Source organism: Eupeodes corollae, chromosome 3 (genome assembly GCF_945859685.1).
Source record: "Eupeodes corollae chromosome 3, idEupCoro1.1, whole genome shotgun sequence".
Taxonomy (NCBI): domain Eukaryota; kingdom Metazoa; phylum Arthropoda; class Insecta; order Diptera; family Syrphidae; genus Eupeodes; species Eupeodes corollae.
In genome coordinates, this window is record NC_079149.1 from 67,856,427 (window position 1) to 67,878,401 (window position 21,975).

General features: G+C 37.2%; 3 protein-coding genes across 4 annotated transcripts in view; 1 reads left to right on the plus strand and 2 right to left on the minus strand.

Moving 5' to 3' along the window:
- Nucleotides 1-2,933: 2,933 nt before the first annotated feature.
- LOC129951636 (uncharacterized) lies at nt 2,934-4,609 on the plus strand. Of its 2 annotated transcripts, none has more exons than XM_056063883.1 (3): nt 2,934-3,180; nt 4,011-4,334; nt 4,393-4,609. In XM_056063883.1, exons 1-3 carry the CDS (start codon nt 3,164-3,166, stop codon nt 4,556-4,558), a joined length of 507 nt encoding a protein of 168 aa, XP_055919858.1. In that variant the 5' UTR covers nt 2,934-3,163; the 3' UTR covers nt 4,559-4,609. The 2 variants fall into 2 exon arrangements, with proteins under 2 accessions (XP_055919858.1, XP_055919857.1); XM_056063882.1 differs by lacking the exon at nt 2,934-3,180 and adding an exon at nt 3,187-3,634.
- Nucleotides 4,610-6,720: 2,111 nt separating this feature from the next.
- On the minus strand, nt 6,721-11,871 carry LOC129950531 (uncharacterized). Its single transcript, XM_056062463.1, has 2 exons — nt 7,959-11,871; nt 6,721-7,895 (listed from the first exon to the last, which is right to left on the minus strand). Exons 1-2 carry the CDS (start codon nt 11,869-11,871, stop codon nt 6,721-6,723), a joined length of 5,088 nt encoding a protein of 1,695 aa, XP_055918438.1.
- Nucleotides 11,872-21,537: 9,666 nt separating this feature from the next.
- Nucleotides 21,538-21,975, minus strand: part of LOC129952202 (23 kDa integral membrane protein-like) — a 28,576-nt gene continuing 28,138 nt past the window's right edge. The window contains exon 6 of the mRNA XM_056064681.1: nt 21,538-21,793. Within this exon, the coding sequence (XP_055920656.1) occupies nt 21,722-21,793 (72 nt within the window). The 3' untranslated portion in view covers nt 21,538-21,721. The remainder of the gene's footprint in view (nt 21,794-21,975) is intronic.

Here is a 21,975-nt window from a genome sequence, read left to right on the forward strand (position 1 = left end):
TAAGGTTGGCAGTAACAACAACGGGCCAAGGCCTGTGATGAGTGCTCACGGAGTCGGCAATAGCAATGATAATGGTGAGAGGTTCATTGACTTCTGCAACGCCAATAGCCTTGTGACTTATGGCACTATGTTTGAGTAAAAACTTTGTCATTAAATTAGCTGGGTGGCAACAGTCAGGCAATCTGCCAAGCAAATTGACCACTTCGCTATTAATCGACGCTTTAGAAGCAGTCTCTTGGATGTACGAAACAGAAGAAGCGCCGATATGGGACTTGGCCGTTACCACCACTTAATGAAAGCTACCCTAAGATTACGTACAGCTACAGCTCGAAGATCCAACTGAACAACACGAGCCCCAAATTCAACATCGCCAGACTAAAGGATCCCACGACCCGTCAACAATTTAGGGACCACCAGTCACACGAAATGAGAACAATCAGCAGCACAGTACATGATGACATTGAACAACATTGGAATGCTGTGCAAAATGTTTTCAATTCAGATGCTGACGGAATTGTCGGTCGGTAAAAAGGAAGCAACAACAATTGGCTTTCAGAAGAATCTTGGGCAAGGATCAACAAACGCAAACAGTTAAGGGCTCGAATAACTGCTGCACAAGAGGAAGAAAGAAACGAGCTGTAGTCCTCGTATCGCATGAAAAAGAGAGAGGTTCACTGCAGTGTGCGCCACGACAAGCGTAACTACATCATCGCATTGGTGCAAAAAGCAGAAGATGCTGCAAACAGGTGCGAAAGAAGGCCCGTTTACAGAATAATCAAAGAGCTGACCGGTACAAACAGCTCAAAGCAACACCTGGTGAAAGAAGTAGACGGTATGCGATAAGTTCGGTGGATGAGCAAGTCAGAACGTGGAAAGAACCCTTGTCCTCGGTTTTAAAAAGAGTGTTTGCAAACAACTGCTGCCGATACCTTCTGAAGCGTCTGAAGAAACTAATCCCCGAATCCGCACCGCACCTCCTAGTAAAGATAAGATCGTTGCCACAATTAAAGCACTTAAGAACAACAAAGCGGTAGGACTTGAACTGCTTCATCTGCTCATAAAAGAAGAAGGAACGCATCAGAGAACACTTTGAAGCAACACTCGATGCCGAACAAGCAGGATTCCGCGCTGGATCCTCCTGTATTGATCATATCAACACCCTGCGGATCATTAGTGAATAGTGCGTTGAATATCGATCACCACTACACCTGCTGTTCATCGACTTCGAGAAGGCCTTTGATAGCGTAAACAGGGAGTATATCTGGTTAGCTTTGCGGAGGAGAGACATCCCAGAAAAACTAATTGCTATTCTTAAAACAGCATATGATGGATCCAAGTGTCAAGTTCTGCACGATGATAGGTTGTCAGATGATTTTGAAATCCGAAGCGGGGTCAGATAGGACTGTATTCTTTCGCCAATATTGTTTTTGTTCGTGATAAGCGATGTACTGCTCTCAACTCTGTCAGGTAGCGGAGGGATCCAATGGACTTTGACATCCTATTTAAAGCATTTGGATTACGCGGACGATGTTTGCTTACTCTTTCATAGGATCATGGATATCCATCATATGACAACAAGTGTAGAGAGAAGAGGAAGTTGTGGAGCTGAAAATTAATTCCGGCAAAACAAAAATGATCAGCCTCGGAACCCGACCATCCTTTCAAATAAATATTTTCTCGCAACCGGTGGAAACAGTGGAGAGCTTTCAATACCTTGGAAGTATCGTTTCCATCGAAGGCGGAACCGAACAAGACGTCATCTGCCGCATCGGCAAAGCAAAAGCGGCGGCGGTCGGTTGCTGTCAAAGATTTGGAAGAATAACTCTATCAGCTTAAGAACAAAGCTACGACTCAAATTTCAAATCTGTGCTTCTTTATGGATGCAGCACTTGAAAGGTTACTTCAGCCATAACAAGAAAGCTGCAAACAATTGTGAATAGATGTCTTCGTAACATCCTAAGGATTTTCTGGCCAAACCGCATATCAAATGAGGTCCTTCATAGTAAGATAGATCAGGAACCTAAAGAATCTATAATACGAAGACATAAATGGCAATGGATTGGACTTACGCTTTGAAAAAGTAACGCATTGCAGCCCAAGCCTTGCAGTGGAATCCGCTCACACAAGAAGGAAGAAGAGCTGGACGACCGAAAAGCACATGGCGCAGGACAGCCGAGGCGGAATCAGCGTCACTAGGCAAGAGTTGGAGGGAGCTGAAACACATCTCCGGAAACCGTACACGATGGCGCGTAGGCGTAGTAGAGGCCCTATGCTCTTGAAGGGGTCCCCAACGGACTTAACAGGAGTAAGTTTTGGATTGTACACCATTAGAAACAATTTTTTCAATTTTTCGCAAAGATGATATAAATCAATTAAATTAGGAAGTTAGTATACATGAACGTGTACATTCTCTGTTTCATCGTTCTTAAAATACGTAGCATGTATATTACAGTACATGCAATAAAATAAAATAAAATCAGTGAACATTTACACTTTTGTCCATTGTTTTCTAAACAAAGATTAAACTTATATATTCGGGTAATATATTTACAACTTTTAAAAAATGTTCCTAGATTTATTATAAAGGTCTGTATATAAAGTGCTTGTTTGCTTTATTTGTTTCATTTTGCACTACTATTTATTTTCAAGTTAAAATTCATCTAAATAAATTAATTCCACTTGTACGTATAAACGAAGACACTGAAAACCTTATATTTTGCGTTCCAAAAAAAAAAAAAACAATTTCTCTCTCAAGGTTACATTAAATTGACTTCCTTACGATAGACATATCAGTTTGAGTATGTTTATTAATATGAGTAATAAATCAATTTACTTAATTGCATTATTCATAAATACAACTCAATGTTTATTGATTCAATCAAATCACTATCGAGCAGTCAAACTTTAATATACCTCCTATGATGAACATTAAGAACATATTCCTAATATGCATTTCGCACCGACTTGTCTTCTGTTGTTGAAGACTAGCGTGTTAAAATGAGGATTGACACGCACGTCCTGGCAAATGTTTCACAAAGAATTTATTTCAACCTTACATGTGTTATCCTTCATCAGCTACCGATGGTAAATCAGTTTTGTATCTGCCGTCGTTGAAGATAATCCATATCCTTTCTATATAATAGTTCCTTATTTCCCGCAAACCATGAGCCGGATTCGAATGTGAGTGATTTATGAGTTCTACCGTTAATCGTTATACAATACATAGCTCATCAATAGACTTTTATTACCTATTGTAAAACTATTGAACTAAATTCGTTAGCATGGCATATTGCATATGATAAGCGGAAATACATATGGTTATCTACATACTACATATGTATGTTATCCTGTCCTAGAAATCAATGCCTCAGAAATGTTATTTGCGATGCATATTTTGGTTTCCCCAGCACATGCAACACGAGATCCACTTCAGTTAAATAAAGTTTCAGTATTTCCTTATTCACTGCACGTAGGGGCTCGGAAACTTTATTTCTAAATCGGATATTGGCACCAGCGGGTCGGGCTTTTGTCATGAAAATTTCATTTTTGCAAAAGTGTAATTGCTTGTAATTATTATTTATTGAAAATCAAGTAAAATTAAAAATATGGCATCGTGGAGTATTTGGAAAACATGGTATGTAAATATTTATTGTTTTATAGTGTCCAAATAAAAGTGGCAATTATTACATCATTTTGTAACAAGTGAAGTAATTATTACCAGTTTAAATTTCAAAACAATATGTAGAGTGTGATTTGCATCCGAGTCAGAAATGGTCAAGACATTAAATGGAAAACTTTCAAAAGTAGGACACTTAAAAAAAAACTATTTCGGCTATGAGAATTCGGAAATGTAGTTCCATTAAAATCAGTTTAGTCATAACATAGAACCCGCGGAGATTTTACAAACATGTTTTTTATCATTTCTACTTTCCAAGTTTGAGATGAACTTAAAACCGAGTTAAAAATGTGTGCCTGAGGATGTTTCATTCAAATACCTATTTGTATTTCAGCATAACTGCTTCAGTTCGGACAACAAATCGTATGAATGCTATTCTCAATGAATCAGTGGCAAATCGAAGAAAATCAATATTCAAAGTAAAAGACACAGACCCAGACGCTGCTGGTGTGGATAATATGCATCCGAAATTGGACATTCAATTCTTGCAAAATAATTTCTCGATGGAAAAAGTGTACAAACTTATAGAAGCAATAATTGAAGACCGTTTGCTTTGGGATCGACTAAGTCGTACCTATGACTCTTGGCGAGCAGTTAGTTTAGCGGAAAATTTAGCTTCAGAAATAAGAAATCGTATCAAGGAACTTAACTACAAAAGGTTATTTTTTGTTAATAATTTATTATTTAATTAAATAATTTTGTTTGGTCTTCATCAGGCATCGAATTGTGTGCATTTTGTCATTGATAGAAAAACAAAACCAAGGAATAAGTATTAAGATGAACTTTTTAATGGATTCCAGTTGCGATAATTTTACGAAATTTATTTATGAACGTGCAACGTACACAATTGTTGTAACAGTATTTTTAGTGCATAAGGATTAAATAAGTTGTAGAATTTTAGTAAGAGACTGAATATAAGAAATATTTAAATTGATTAAATAATTTTTATTTTTTTTATAATTTACAGGCACTCAAGGGGTTATTAGTACCCTATATATGTGTTTCGTCCAAAAACGGTTTTCCAACCAGAAATAAAAGAAATGTTGTTTCCTCGGTGAGGTGTGACAAAGTAATAAATTTTATTGAACAAACAATAGTAACATTTTAGGTACAATTTTACAGCTTTATAGTATATAAAAGATTTATGTATTTTTAAAACAAAGAGATTACAAAATTAAAATTATATTATATATGACATTTGATAAATGACATTTATATATTTTGACTTCCAAGCTTGAGAGGTTGTTGAAAGTATATCTAGTTGAGCCACTGTATGGTTACATCAGTTGAGCTGCTGTATGCTTAAGGTTATGTTCGCAACATTCCTCCCCAGCTGTGAACAACGTTCGCAAGTTTGTTTTATTTCCTTCAGAGTGCTCATGGAACGATATAAAACAAATATTTAATACATTTATAACAATAAATTGTAATACATTACGAGAACACAAAAAAAAATTTTAATCAAACAGATCTAATTGTGAATGACAGGAATCTATCATGTTCTTGTAGTTTGTCTACGTTCCACAATTGCTACAAGTTCTACATGTCGGCGTCGGTTGTAAATTGTTTTAGTTCGGTTTTGCATTCGCTTTGTTTTAATTTGTGATATTGTTAAATATGTTAATAAAAGTAATAACTTTAATGGAAAAAACAATTATAGTGCTATATGGTGACGAATTAAAGTGAGTTTTAATTATATTTTGTGTTACTTTGTTGTTTATGTCGATAAATTGTGTGTTTTGTGTCTTCCCTTCATCTCCAATAAGCTTATACGTGTTCGTGTGTATTCCCATAAGCATACCCATTATTGTTGTTTTTTTTTTGTTTCATTGATGGCTTGGGCTAATTTTCGTTTAGAAATAGGGTGTTCATTTTTTTATGTGTAAAATTAATTAATTTTGATTAAATTATTTTTAAATCGATTTTTTTTTTTTTTTTTTAGTGGACTGTAGATGATTAAAATTTGATTAATTAGATATGGTTTTTAATTAGTTTTACAGGGTGTTTCGGTTTTCCGTTCGAAAAATTAAATTTTATTCTGAGTTCGCAAATTGTTTTTGAATGTTTTGTTGTAATTCTGGTGTGAATTTTAAGTATATTTAAAATATTTTACGGCGAATTAAATTAATTCCTTTTACATAGAATTAAAGTTGCTTTAAGTAAAACTAAAATTAATTTTCGGTGAATTACAATTGATTTTAAGTTTGTGATGATGTGCTGATTGTGATATTTGACCTAATTGTGATTTATATGATGATTGGAAATTTCTGTGACTGTGATCAAATTGATTTGTTTTTGTGATAATAACATTAGTTGTGTGATAAATAAATTGTATTTGAATGTTTTTTTTTTCGAATATGTGTTTATTTAAAATAATTTATTATGTGATATTTCAAAATGAATTTATTGTGATTTACTGTGAATATTATGGAATCTTGTGAGTGTGATATTTTTGAATATATGAGTGATATCGATCGAATGTGTGTGTTATCGGTTGGTAGAGTATGAGTGCGTGTGATTTGCATGTGAGAGTGATAACGAATGTGAGTTTTGATCGATATCGAAGATTGAGTGTTTCAAGTTACTGAGTGTGCGTTTGTGAGTGATAGTGAATGATTGTATCGATGATTGATTTTGTGAGCGATAGCGAGTGAGTCAGTGTATCGAATAATTGATTTTGTGAGCGATAGCGAGTGAGTCAGTGTATCGAATAATTGATTTTGTGAGCGATAGCGAGTGAGTCAGTGTATCGAATAATTGATTTTGTGAGCGATAGCGAGTGAGTGAGTGTATCGAATAAATGAGTATGAGTTGTGAGTGATTGATTTTTTCAGAATGCAATCTTGCTTTGCAGAAATAATTTTATTATCTGTGACGACATTTCTGAATGATTATTGATTTGTGAGTGACTGATGTTGAATATTTTGATTTTCTGCTAACAACATCAGAGTTGAACGACTGTGATGGATGCATGATTGTTATTTCTTATTGTGATTTAGTTAATACGAGTGTTTGTTGATTGCATGTTAGATTTTCGTCCATGGTTAGATAGTTGCGGTTTCATCTGCAGTTCGATTGGATGGTAGTAGGCAAATTTTTGTAATTGGTCTTTTGAACTCTCCAGACTGCGTTTTTATGTTGACGACACGAATCAACCCATCTTTTCCTGGAACTAAAGATATGATGCGTGCAAGAGCCCATTGAGAAGGTGGCAATCGTTCATCCTTGAGCAAAACCAGGTCTCCGATTTGAGGCTGTGCTTCGGTTTTCAACCACTTCGGTCGTTGCTGAAGGCGAGCTAGATATTCGCTACTCCATTGCTTCCAGAACGAATGAACAGCAATTTGGATTTTTCTCCACCTATCAAGGTTGGAAACCTTTTCTGCCAAATCTGCTTCTGGAACTAGTTGGGCCGATGTTCCAAACAGGAAGTGTGCTGGCGTGAGAATAGCGAAGTCGTCTAGGTTGTCGGAAACTGGACAAAGAGGTCTCGAGTTTAGACATGCTTCTATTTCTGTTAGAAGCGTGCTGAGCTCCTCGAATGTAAGGGTTTCATTTCTGACGACCCTTTTCAAATGAAACTTTACGGATTTCACTCCTGCTTCCCATAATCCACCAAAATGGGGAGAAGCGGGAGGAATGAAATTCCATTTAGTTCCGACGTTCGTTGTTGTTGTTGTGATTTGCTTCCAATCGATCTTTGCAGACTTCATCATTCTTTGGAGCTCGGTATTGGCACCCACGAAGTTCTTTCCGCAGTCGCTGTACATTTCAGTGCAGACACCTCGACGTGCCGTAAATCTTCGAAAAGCTGCCAAAAATGCCTGAGTCGTCATGTCACTTACCGCTTCCAAGTGGATTGCTTTGGTAGCTAGACAAACAAATATGGCGAAATACCCTTTATAGATTTTGCCTCCACGTCCTTTCCAGGATTTAACCTCTATCGGTCCAGCATAATCTACACCTGTGTGTGTAAATGGCCGGGACACTCTGACTCGAACAGCTGGTAAATTCCCCATCAATTGTTGCATGGGCTTAGCTTTGAATCGAAAGCAAATTACGCATTTATGAATGTATTTTTTCACGCTTCTCTTGAGATTCAAAATCCAATATTTGGTGCGGAGATTGGTGACCATTTGCTGCAATCCACCATGGAGCGTTTTTTCGTGAGCTTCCCGGATGAGTAATTTCGAAAAGACGTGTTCTGGTTTGAGGATGACTGAATGTTATTGTTCGAACTGTAAGTTTGAATTTTGAAGGCGTCCTCCAACTCGAAGAATACCATTTCGGTCGATAAACGGATGTAGTGATCCAAAATGTTTCGATGATGATGGATGCTTGATTAAGTTTTGGATTTCTTCAGGAAACATCTGTTTTTGAGCAGCTCTGATGCAATTAAATGTTGCGTTTTGTAACTCGGAAGTGGTAAGTAGTTCAATTAAATGGTTCATCGGGAGTTTTTTTAAGCAAATGTGAACAATCCTCCGGCAATAAGCGATGATTCGTATCAGTTTTTTCAAATCTGAGATTTTATGAAATAATTTTGCAACTTGATTTTCAGATTCTATTGCGCAATGTAACTGGACCTTTACTGATCGCATTTCTTCTTTAGTTTCATACGTTGTTTTTGGACTTGGAAACGGGAACTTCCAAATTGATTGAAGATACTCTGGTCCTCGCCACCAAAGAGTGTTAACTTTTAATTCTGATGGCGAAATTCCTCTCGAAGCTAAGTCCGCAGGATTCAGTTTAGTGGGGACGTGATTCCAAATGTTAACGTTAGTTAATCGCTGAATTTCGGCTACTCGATTGCTGATAAAAGTCTTCCATTTTGATGGCGGTGCAGCTATCCAACATAAAGTTATGGTGGAATCAGTCCACGCGTAAGTTTTGATTTGGCCTAGTTGCAAAACATCTCTTACATAGCACAGAAGACGAGCTAACATAACAGCCCCACATAACTCAAGTCGAGGGAGTGAAACTGTATTAAGAGGAGCAACTCTAGTTTTGGACATAACGAGGTGAGTGTGAATTTTGTTGCTTCTGTTCAGAATCCTAAGGTAAACTACTGCCCCATATGCCTTCATAGAAGCGTCACTAAAACCATGTAATTCTAACTCTAAATTCTCTTTTTCAGTGCAAATCCATCTTGGTATTCGAATTTTTTCGAGACTTGGCAAATCTGTTCGCAGAGAAATCCATTCTTGTTGCAGATTGAGAGGAACAGGAACATCCCATGCTAAACCTTTCAACCACAATTTTTGCATGATAATTTTTGCTGAAATCACGCACGGAGAAATCCAGCCAAGTGGATCGAAAAGTTTAGCAATGGTTGACAAGATGGTTCGCTTAGTGACTTCAGTTGCTTCAGATTGAACCCACTGAAAAGTGAATGAGTCACTGGAAGGGAGCCATTTTATGCCCAAGGTTTTAATGTGCTCAGAAGAATCGAAAGGCAACAGAAAATCAACTTCACGTTCTTGGGGTGCAATATTGATCAAGGCATCTTCAGAATTGCTCGCCCATTTACGTAAGTGAAAACCAGCTAATGATAGAAGATGGTTGATTTCAGCTACCTTTTGTTGAGCTTCTGGTACTGAGTCTGCTCCGCTTACCAAATCATCAACGTACATATCGTGACGTATCATCTGGGCTGCTAACGGATATTTGTCCTTCTCGTCATCAGCAAGCTTGTTCAACGTGCGAGTGGCCAGGTAAGGAGCGGAGGCTGTTCCAAAAGTGACGGTTTTTAATCGATACAGCTGCAGCGGATTCATCTTGTTGTCTCGCCAGTAAATCAGCTGATAAAAGGTGTCTGGTTGTTTCATCTGGATCTGCCGGTACATTTTTTCGATGTCAGCCGTCAATGTAATCTTGAATTTTCTCCATTTTAGTATGATATCCATTATATTTGATTGCGTTTTAGGTCCCACCAAAAGATGTTCATTCAACGAAGTCCCATTTGTAGTTTTAAAGGCAGCATCGAAAACTACTCGAAGCTTTGTGGTTGTGCTGGACTCCTTGAACACGGCATGATGTGGAACAACATAGTGGAATGGTGATTGGAGAATTTCACCTTGGCTGACATCTACCTTTTCCATCTGATCCAACTGAAGATATTCCGAGATGCACGCTGAATACTCCTTCTGCAATTGAGGATTGTTGTCGAATCTTCTTTCGAGCTGGAGAAACCTTCGTAATGCTCCTTGCTGACTTGCTCCTAGTGCTGGTCGAACACCTTCTTTGAATGGTAGTGAGACTTCGAATCTTCCATTTGGCAAACGTCTGGTGTGTGTTTTGAAGTGTTCTTCACAGGCGATATTTTCTGCAGTTTCTGGATCTTCAAACGGCGATTCTTCGATTTCCCAAAATTTTCGAAGCTGGGTATCGATATCAACAAGCTGTAGGTGGACACGGCAAGTTTGAATTGGCGCATTGCCAAAAACAATCCACCCGAGTTGAGTATTCTGTGCAATTGGTGCTACAGGCTCATTTCCCCTTACTATTTCTGGCAAAACGACCTCGGAGAAGACACCACTACCTAGGAGCAAGTCAACACTAGAAGGTTTATAGAAAGAAGGATCAGCCAAACACAAACCCTGAATGTGACCCCATTGATCAGGCAGAATTTCTCTATTGGGAAGTAAACCAGTTATAGTTTTGAGAACAAACGCCCTAGCATCAGTTTGAAAAGAGGTATGTAGAGATTTGATTTTCATATCGACAAAGCTTTGACAAGAACCACTTTTGTTGTTTCCCAAACCAGAGAATTCCATGAAGGTACGACATTTTTTTAGACGAAGTTGTTGTACCGCTCGTTCAGTGATGAATGTTGATTCTGAACCAGGATCTAGCAGCGCTCTCAAACTGATGAATTCTCCGTTGGCTGATTGTATTTGGATGACTGCTGTAGCAAGTAACACCATAGTACTCAAGGGATTTGCGACGTGATAATTTTGATAAATTTGCGAAGTGGCAGCTTGGCTAGTACTCGGATTGAATGGTTTCGCGTTTGGATTAATCTGGTTTGTATTTTGATTATTATTTGAATTACCAGACTGTGAATTTGTGTTTGTATTAAGCGCATTCGATGTAGCTGAATTAAAACTGGAACAATTCGCTTGATTGGATTGTGAATTTTGAGAATTTTGGCTGAAATTAGAATTTTGAGCAATAAGAGAACTGTGCAAAAGCGTGTGATGTTTTTGGTTGCAGTGAAAACACCGTTTTTCACTAGGACATTGAAACGTTTTGTGATTGTAAGCTAAGCAATTTTCGCAAACGCCGATTTGTTTCACATGTTTCAACCTTGCAGGAACATCCAGCTTCAAAAATGAGTGGCACGAACGAAGTGAATGCTGACCCTTGTGGCATACTGCGCAGCTATACTTCTGCTTCTTCACCGACTTCATATGCAGCACCTTTGGTTTCAGCTTCAACTGTTCCTTACTCGAACCCGAGTTAACCTTGGGTTTGGAGTTCTGCTGACAAACAACCTCTAAAGAACGAAACCTAGTTGTCAAAAAGGTTGAAAATTCTCTAAAGGTAGGTAACTCTGTACTTAAACCAAGCTTTTCTTCCCACAACTGTTGAGTTTTTGCTGGTAATTTTTGCAGGAGAGTGAAAATAATTACAACATCCCAACTATCTACAGGAACACCTAAATTCTTCAAAGCATGAAGCACCTCTGTTGACTTGTCTAAGAGGCCCTTGATGGAATCTGCTGTTTCAACACTGACTGCCGGCTGATCGAAAAATGTTTTAAGCTGAGTGGTGACCAAAATCCGCTTATGGTCGTAACGCGTTACCAAAATTGACCATGCCTGGTCATAATTGTCATTGTTGACCTCGAGGTAATCTAACAACGAAGCTGCACTACCCTTTAAGCAAGATTTCAAATATGTTAACTTTTCTATTTTAGACAGTGATGAATTGCTATGGATTAAAGAGACGAAGAGATCGTGAAATGGACGCCAATTGTCATAATCCCCATAGAACGTTGGGGGAGTTATCGCAGGAAGTCTTATTTCACGGAAGTTTGATGATTTAGCCGCGTTATTCAAAAAAGATTCCCGCCGATTATGGGATTTGGCACCATCCTTACTTTCATCTCTGGAATTTTCACCAAATTGCAAACTATCTAACCTATCTAACTCATCTAAAATACCAGCTTTGTACGACAGGCAAGTTTCCATAGTATCATCGTACTTTTCCTCACACTCATCTAAAACTGTTTCATCTTCTTCGGCGCCTTGAAAAGCATCGTACAACTCGCATACTTTTCTAAAATTTTCTTCTAGAATATTCAAATGTCCTATCAAGGAATTAGGAGCAAAAGATAAGATAATCGCTCTGAAGAACCAGTTCTGCAAGAAACCTAAATAGAAGAGGTAACTGAGCTATTTATGGAACTAAACAAAAGTTACAAAAATAAAAACAAATATGGCAATGAGTAAAACAAATAGATATAATACCCCAGGTGGCAATCCAGATAAACTGGTAAATCCACTCTCTTCGGAGATCGGTCCTATGGATTCTGGGGAGGACCAATTATTGCTTCTAGGAAATAGACGGAGTTCAAAAACACTAAGAACTCCACCAAAAATATCACCAAGGGTTACTCCATCGAAACCCCCAACGCAAAAATCAAATGACATAGAAGTCATTAACGAAAAAGGAACCATCCATGAAAAGATCGAAACAAAAGATCAGCAGTGTTTCACAAAAAACAACGAGATCCACCAAGTTGAATCCGAAAATTATTTCGATAAATGGCAAATAGAAATCTTAGCCAGAAAACAACTTGAAGCCCTTGTTGAAAGTCTTCAGCAACAAGTGAAGAGACTCGAAGAAAAAGTCAGCTTGCTCGATAAAAAGTCCGTGAAAGACAATATATCAAGTCAAAAGTCACCAGTAGTGAAAAGCCCACAAAAAACTGCTAATGAGTTTCATACTGATGAGGAAGAGCTCCTCCTTGAAACTGAAGCAAACCGAAATAAACGTAAGTCAAAGAAACGAAAAGCAGAGAGTAGCCCAGAGGCTGTTATAAAATGTCAGCAAACAGGTTCAAAATCAGATACTGCTACAAAAATGAGAGCATCCAATAAAGAAATAAGAGATTTACCCCAAAATAAGTCTCACGTTAAAGGTACCAGGCAAACTGCCCCACCCCCAATTATGATCTCCGGATTGGCAATGTTTGGCGAGCTAAAGAGCATAGTAGAAAAATGCACGAATAAGGCATGTAAATATACATCATACAATAAAGACAATTGGAAAGTCATGGTTGAAGACGCCGATGCGTATAGATCTGTCACTGAAGAATTGAACAAAAAGAAAATTCAGTGGCACTCGTACGAAAATAAAGCTACAAGATCGATAAAAGTAGTAGCAAGAGGCCTTCACTCTTCATGTGTTGCCAAAGAAATTGTCGAAGACCTTATACAAAAAGGCTTTCAAGCTCTCGATGCCAATAACCTTATTAAAAATGAGATAGTAAAAGACTCCACTGGGGTATCAACGACAAAAAAGAGATCTCTACCTTTATTTATGCTCACGTTTGAAAATAAAGAAAGTCTCGATAAGATTTATAGTATTAAATCAATTATGGGCATAGTTGTCAAAATTGAACCACTGCGAAAGTCGAAAAGTGTTCCACAATGTAAGCGCTGTCAAGCCTTTGGGCATACACAAAAATACTGCAATCGCGAGTTCGCTTGTGTTAAATGTGAAGGCAGACATGCAACCAAAAACTGTCCCATGGGCAGAGAACAGAAAGCGAAATGTGTTAATTGTCAAGGCAATCATCCTGCAAGTTACAGAGGATGTCCAGTAGCAAAAAAGTTCCAAGACACAAAAAGAAAAAACAAAACTGGGAACAAGTTTAGAAACTCAACCAACACAAAACCAGTAGTTGAAAGCAAAAAAGTAACGGTCGATAACATTACTAAAAATCAACCGGGAAAAGCAATTGCACTAAGCAAAAGTGATGAAAATAAATCCTATTCCCAGATTGTAAAAAATGTGCGGAAGAATGAGGAAACTTCTATAAAAGAAATGCTGGAACTCATCCTGAAAAGGATTGACCAACAAGATTTAAACATAAAACAGCTAAGCGAAGAAGTCGCTCTTAAAAAACAATGATGGACAGAACACTCAAAATCGCAACATGGAATGCAAACGGTCTCTTACAGCATGTATCAGAACTAAACATCTTTTTAGACATAGAGCATATAGACATTTGTTTGGTGTCCGAAACCCACCTCGCTATTGAACAAAATCTTGATAATAAATTACCAAACTATACATGTTATCACGCTCCGCACCCAGCTGACAAAGCTAGGGGAGGATCAGCAATACTTATAAAAAAGTGCTTAACACACTTTGAAGAACCAAAGTTTACTAAAGAAAACATGCAAGTAACAACAATTAGTATTGGTATAAAAAAGAAAGAATTCAAAATAGCAGCTATATACTGCCCTCCGAGGCGCTCTCCAACTGAAGAAGACTATGCAGAACTCCTACATTTGTTAGGACATAACTTCCTTGTTGGTGGCGACTTCAATGCTAAACACACCCAATGGGGATCTAGGCTCATAACAACAAAAGGTAAACGGCTATACCAAGCAGGCCGAAAATACAACTGCGAATTTTATTCTTCTGGTTCGCCAACATATTGGCCATCTGATACTAACAAAATACCAGACCTTATAGACTTTTTCGTAGTTAAAGGTATTAAACGAAATCATATAAGTGTCGAAGGTAATTATGATTTATCATCAGATCATACTCCAGTAATTTTATCACTGAGCGAAACAGAAATAATAGAAAAAAGTAATCCCAAGCTCGTGAATAACAGAACAAACTGGAACGAATTCAGAGACAAACTTGAAAATTTTATAAACCTAAGATCCCCTATGCAAACAATTGAACAAATTGATCATGAAGTAGAACAATTTATTGCTGATGTGCAGCAGGCTGCAGAAGAAAGTACTCCAACTATTTCGAATGCGAGAGAAAAAGAAATAAAATATCCTATCGAAATAAAGGAGTTGATATTGGAAAAAAGAAGAGCTAGAAGAAAATGGCAATCCACGAGATTCCCAGATGATAAGGTAGTTTTTAACCGTCTTAACAACGAATTAAAAAAAAGAATCTGTGAGTTTAAAAATGATTCACTAAGTAGATTCCTGAAAAGTCTGACGACGGATGCTTCTACAGAATACTCCTTATGGAAAGCAACTAAGCGTCTAAAAAGACCTCAGACACAAAACCCGCCGATAAAATCTCAAGATGGTAAATGGATCGGAAACCCCAAACAAAAGGCTGATCTCTTTGCTGAACATCTCGCGAATGTTTTCAAGCCATTCCCAGCAAGCACAGCTACAGATCCCTTACAGTTTGTTGACAGAAACGACGAATGTGAAATACCTTTTGTCACGCTCAAAGAAGTAAGAAGCATGTGTCAACATAAGCTGTCAAACAAAAAATCACCAGGGTACGATCTTATAACTGCTCAGGTTCTGAAAGAAATGCCTCTTATAGCCTTCAAGAAACTCCAATTTATAATAAACGCATGCCTTAAACTAAGATATGTGCCACATCATTGGAAAATTGCGGAAGTCATTGTTATACCTAAACAAGGTAAGCCACCAACAGAAGTTACATCTTACAGACCAATATCGCTTATACCAATCATGGCAAAAGTTTTTGAAAAACTGCTACTTAAAAGGCTTAACAAAATAATTGAAGAAAGAAGACTAATTCCGAGCCATCAGTTTGGATTTAGAAATAAACATTCCACGATAGACCAAGTGCATCGAATTACGGATGTTGTGGAAAAGGCACTTGAAGAAAAACAAGTATGCTCGTCTGTATTCTTAGATGTTGCTCAAGCTTTTGACAAGGTTTGGCACTTGGGACTTGAGTACAAACTGCATAGGGACTTCCCCAGGCAGTACTACGAAATACTGAAATCCTATATTACGAACCGACTCTTTAGAGTACGGTACGACCAAAATTACTCGGAACTTAAGAAAATTGAAGCCGGTGTACCACAAGGAAGTGTCCTAGGACCAACCCTGTATCTGTTATATACAAGGGATATTCCAGTGGACATCAACGCTATCATGGCCACCTTTGCTGATGATACTGCAATATTGGTGCCAGATAAATCCGTTACGAAGGCTACACAAAAATTGCAAAATGCAGTCGATAAAGTTAGTGATTGGACGCACAAATGGCGTATCAAATTAAACGAAACAAAATCGACGCATATAAACTTTACAAACAAAAACATAAACAATGTTCCAATTTTTATAAACAGTACAGAAGTACCTTACTCCAATACCGCCAAATACCTTGGAATGAATTTGGATGCAAAGCTTAAATGGAAAGAACACATCAAAAAGAAAAGAGAAGAACTAAACTTGAAGTACAGACAAATGTACTGGTTAATAGGAAAGAACTCTGACCTTTCTATCCAGAACAAACTAATGTTATATAAGCAAGTATTGAAACCCGTTTGGACATATGGCATCCAACTATGGGGCTGTACAAAGAAAACAAATGCTGAACCCATCCAAAAATTCCAAAGCAAGGTCCTTCGTGGAATAATAAATGCCCCTTGGTATATAAGAAATAGCGATCTACATCGTGACCTTCAAATTGAAATGGTTACAGAAGTGGTTAAGAAACACGCTGTATCACACAATAAGCGGCTGCAAAGTCATACTAACTCTGAAATGGAGACCGTATTAAATGTACGAGACAATGTTCGGAGATTAAGAAGAACCAAGCCTCATGAGCTGATGGGCTAAAAGCTACGGGAAAGTGTTATAACCTTAAACTTCCCCCAATGCGATTTTAAAAATTAAGAAATAAAAATCATTTGTCGATCTTTCATAGATTGGTCCTGATTCACCGGTGGTTTTAGTGCGGTAAGAGTCCCACACTACTCGGTACCGATTCTTACCGAGTGTCTTTTGAAGATTTCCATCGGATATAAAAAAAAAAAAAAAAAAAAAAAAAAAAAAAGTAATTCTTAGTTTTCTGTTCAGGTTTCAAATTTCTGAACTTTGCGCTATTTTTCAAAATTTGTGAACATGTCTTATTGAAAACCTTTAATTCCACTGAATCACTCATTGTAACACACTCAATATATATAATAAATCAATATAATTAATATTGTTAAAGATTATTCACTCACTTTGATTTCCTTGATTAATCAATTTATCGCTTTCAGGTACCTGGGACTCCGCTAACCCCTGAAGAACGTACGTATATGTATATGACTGCAACAAGCGATTCCAAAAAAAAAAAAAAAAACAGCACAAACGACAGCTATTGACAACGGTTCTGGAAAACAGCAATGGATAACTCCTCCGGATAACTGCTCCGGATAACTGCTTTTGATAACGTCACTCAACAACGGCACTCAACAACAGCACTCAATAACGGCACTGAAGAACTGGATAATGGATACAACTCCAGCAGCAATTTCTCCAACTCACAAAAAATGATGAAAAAAACGATTGTTGGTTTATACACTCTTGTTTTTTTTTTTTAATAAAAATGGTTATTTTTACTCACACAATGACTTTTATTGGTTTTTAAAGATTTGTTTCGTTGAAGGAACTCCGCTGGACAATATCCCAGAATCAGGTACTTTGTATGTATCACACCGATGATCCGCTGGACAAACAGCAATTGGCAGGAAGTTGATGGCACTCCAGAAAAAGACAGCACTCAACACGTAGTATATCACAGCTCGATTTTGTTTTATATCACAGTTTATATTAATTTTGAATCACAGTCTTATCACAGATTAATTGTAATATTATATATATGGCTCGAATGGACCAAAATGTTTCGTCCAAAAACGGTTTTCCAACCAGAAATAAAAGAAATGTTGTTTCCTCGGTGAGGTGTGACAAAGTAATAAATTTTATTGAACAAACAATAGTAACATTTTAGGTACAATTTTACAGCTTTATAGTATATAAAAGATTTATGTATTTTTAAAACAAAGAGATTACAAAATTAAAATTATATTATATATGACATTTGATAAATGACATTTATATATTTTGACTTCCAAGCTTGAGAGGTTGTTGAAAGTATATCTAGTTGAGCCACTGTATGGTTACATCAGTTGAGCTGCTGTATGCTTAAGGTTATGTTCGCAACAATATGTTTATATTTAAACACAGTGCGAGCGTTAGGAAAATAGGGAACGATTTAAAAGGAGATACCGGTGCACATTGGTTTAAAAATTCTGAACATCAAAATGGGAGGGAAAAAGAGAGTTGGCCAAAGCATTCCACATTCTCGATGTGCGTTTTAAGAAAGAATCTCTATACTTGACAGTACACCCGAAATTGAGATCAAGGGTAAACTGATGAACATTCCTGGAAGTGCGAGTATTACGGCTTAATCGTTTAAGGGGTAGAATGCAACTGGCTAGTTCGACAGAGCATTGTTTGTTAAAATATCAGTAAAACAACGAAAGGCATGAAACATTGCGGCGGTGTTCTAGCGATGGAAATGTTTCGATCTATAGCCTATCATTTTTAAAGCCCTTTTTTGTATTCTATCTAAGAGATTTAAACTTGTTTTAGGGGCACCTGCCCAGATATGCGAATTATAGTCAGCATTAAATTGCAGCATTTTTGGCAATATCAAATATATGATCGTTCCATAAAAGGTGATCTGTGATACACATATCAAGTACTGACAGTTGATTAGTTTCCTAGATGCAGGTGCCACTCATAGATAGTGGCATGGGGTGTGTGTTTCGCTTTAACGACAGGAGACAGCATTTAGTTTTCTAAGCATTAAATTCTACACGGTTTCTGACTCCTCATTGGACAATGCTGTCAAGATCAGAATTCAATGAGCTTATCATACGCTGCCGTTTAAGTTCCACATCCGAAGGTCAAGGAAGTGAATCTAGAAATGAGTATGAGAAGCTGAGGGTACTGCCGTCGGCGAAACAGTTTAATGGATTAGAAGCGGCAGACATAAGTTCATTTATGAATATAAGAAAGGTAGTCGAAAACAAAACGGAGCCCTTGGGAACACCAGCATTTATTTTATGAATTTCAGACTTGGAACCATCCAATACAACTTGTATTGGATGGTTAGAAAGGTAATTTCTAATCCAACGAAGGAGCGATTCATCAATACCAAAAGCACGCATTTTCGATAAGAGAGCTTGGTGCCAACTCTATCAAATGCCTTTGAAATTTCAAATGCAATAATCTTACTTTCTCCAAAACGATGTAAAGATTTGTTCCACTGTAAGGTGAGATAGAATATGAGATCACCAGTGGACCTATTGCTACGAAAACCATACTGTCGGTCATTAAGAAGCTTCCGTTCTTCAAGATATTTCTTGAGCTGATAATTAATCAGCATTTCCATGACCATGGAAAAAAGGGACGTGAGTGCTATTGGACGATAGTTCGAGGGAGAGAAGGATTCGCATTTTTTAGGGACAGACTGGATAAATGCAGTTTTACATCCACTCGGGTAGAGACCTTTAGAATAGGACAGATGGAAAAGCTTACGCAGTGGTTTTGTCAGCGTTGAAGAACACCTCTTCAGAACAATAGGAGGAATACTATCCGGGCCAGCGGATTTGTGCATGCCGAGGTTTTTCAATACTCTTACAATTGCACGAGTGCGAAAGAAGATTCGTCCCATAGAATCATTTACGCTCTTGAAGAACAGAAGGACTCATGAGACTTTCTGGTAGCGTCAAATTAACAGCAAACTGTGCTGCAAGCAAATTGGTTTTATCAATCGAGCTTACATAGGGATTGTCATTGTCATTTTTAACAAATGACCAGAAATGTTTAATACCTTTGGGACATTGTAGTATTTTTTGCCCTAATTTCTGATCATGCAAAAATTTGGTTTTACGAATATGACCATTACATGTCTTTCTAGCTTGTTTGAACTTATTCCGGTTTTCCTCAGTCGGGTTGGTTTTATAAAAACGAAAACTTACATCTCTGATCCTAATAACCTCTTTACAGCTCGAATCAAACCATGAGTTCTCTTTGGGTTTGATAGATTTTACCCTGTTCGGGATAAAATTTCTCATTCCACAAAGTATAAATTTGTAGCCATATCTGCGCTGGAATCCACGTCACTGTCGAGGAAGCATAGTGACCAGTTAAAGTTCCTGAAGAATTCATTGAGACCGACAGTTGGCTTTCTCATATTGTCAAACGGTTGTCTTAGGAGTTTTGCGTTTAACTGGGTTTTTTAGTATGAGAATTTTGCAGATACGTTACAATGGTCTGATGTGCCTAGAAGCGGTAATACACTGATTGTGTATTTATTAGGGTCAGAGGAAAGAAACAAATCTAGGGTGTTGGCAAATTGACCTGCAACGTCAGGGATTCGAGTTGGCTCATCGACAAGCTGAGTTAATTGATTTAACTCAGCAAAGATCTCAACATACCTTCCTTCCGGCGCGGCGTTGACTGGCCAGAATAACGAAGCCAAAAAGAATTGTGTACATTGAAATCGCCCGCAATGACGATTTCAGTGTGAGGATAATGGGCAACAATTCTTTGAATGAAGTCGGACAGAGCATCAAATTCGTTAAAAGTTGAATTTCTGTCCAGATTTGGACTTCGATATAAAAAAACATGCGTGGATAATGTGCTTATTTACCGTGAATTTTAACCACATGAAGTTAAGGTTTGTGTTAGAGCATGAACCATATTGTGGCTGAAGTTGCTATGCAACATCATTTCTTATATATACGGCTAATACATGGTGAGGAAAAAATAATGGCACTAAGTTATACCCATTTAAATTGAATTCCGAATGATTGGAATCTTCATCTATTTGAGTTTCACTCAATGCTAAAACAGCTGGCCTGTTTGATGCAGTGCAATTCTTTCTTAAACCACGAATGTTACTAAAGTCCACCCTAAATTCACTCAGCATTTTAATGTATAAACCTCGTAAAACAACAAATTCGGACAATTACCTATAGTATATTATGTAGTATCTAGAATCCAATTTCAACTTTTCAATAACAGACTTTCACTAGTGTTATGCCTTAGTGAAAATCTGCATACTGATCCGCCCCTGGTTAACTAGATATCACATATACTAATCTATCCGAAAACACATCAACTCAATCCATGTGTACACTGCATATAGCAATAAAAAGAACAGTATGAGGAATGGGTATAGGATAGTTCCGGGCGATGATGGTGGAACTGGGCCTGCATAAGAGGTTAGGATTGGGTATGCAGCTGCGGCATACTTGAGTCACTCGTATGGCACTTCCAATACTCATATATTTTTTGGTCATCGATCTAATCCGGTGTGATATATTTTTTTTTAATAGAGCTGATATCCGGTTACTGTAGCATAGCAACCCAGCCCCCCCCCCCACCCCCCTGATAACATCCGACGACCTACTAATCGCTACTCTTCACCCAATACCTCGTTGCAAGTAGCTTATGGCTCAGGAAGTCGCATTTTCGTACCTTCTTCGGATCTGGATATTTTTTAATTTTTTAAATAAAATGAGTCTCAGTACCCTACTTGGATTCATGTATGTATTTCAATGACCTTATCTTTGGCTTTCAATCTGGGTAATATATGGATACACGAAATGGTGTTAAAATAAAGTAGATTTCATAAAATTCAAAACTTCATCCAGAGAACGGCAGACACTTGCTCAAAGTGATTCAAACCCAAATACTCTTCTGCGCTTAAAATTAAACTAATAAAGAGAGTGGTTTTGCGCTTTTTTTATATTATTTATTGTAAGTATATATGTTGTACATATATATTACCGCAAAAACTTATTATACATAAATATACAATAATTTATAGTTTAATAAAATGTATTGTTTGGATTTTTATTTTTCAAGAAAATACGTATCAAAAATCTTATGAATAAGTGAGAAAATTTTGTTGTATCACGATATACACTATTCGAATGGTATTGTCCGCTAAACAATTATTTCGGTTGCATTTTTCTTTTAGCAAGGAAGTTTGGATTGTAATAATTTAGTACGCTGCTTGGCGTTTATAGTTGCGAATGTTGTTGGCCAGTGTGCAGCCAAATATAAAACCAAGAACCTGAAATAATAAAAAAAAATCAAATCTAATTAAAAAAAGTAATTATTACGAATTAAAACAAAAAAAAAACAAAAGAACAATAACATAATATTTTTCTGCATGAATGTTATTTTTTTATGAAAAAAGTTCTATATTCCATATATATTGACTGATTTATTGAAGACGCAGACGGGACGATTAAA

What these genes read in the sequence shown, in the direction of transcription:
- LOC129950531 (XM_056062463.1), bottom strand. Translation starts at nt 11,871, where the DNA reads ATGGAAACTTGCCTGTCGTACAAAGCTGGTATTTTAGATGAGTTAGAT. An exon ending in TCCGTTTATCGACCGAAATG is followed by an intron (nt 7,896 to 7,958) that starts GTATTCTTCGAG and finishes AATAACATTCAG; the next exon opens with TCATCCTCAAACCAGAACAC.
- LOC129951636 (XM_056063882.1), top strand. Translation starts at nt 3,606, where the DNA reads ATGGCATCGTGGAGTATTTGGAAAACATG. An exon ending in TGGAGTATTTGGAAAACATG is followed by an intron (nt 3,635 to 4,010) that starts GTATGTAAATAT and finishes TTTGTATTTCAG; the next exon opens with CATAACTGCTTCAGTTCGGA. An exon ending in AAGGAACTTAACTACAAAAG is followed by an intron (nt 4,335 to 4,392) that starts GTTATTTTTTGT and finishes GGTCTTCATCAG; the next exon opens with GCATCGAATTGTGTGCATTT.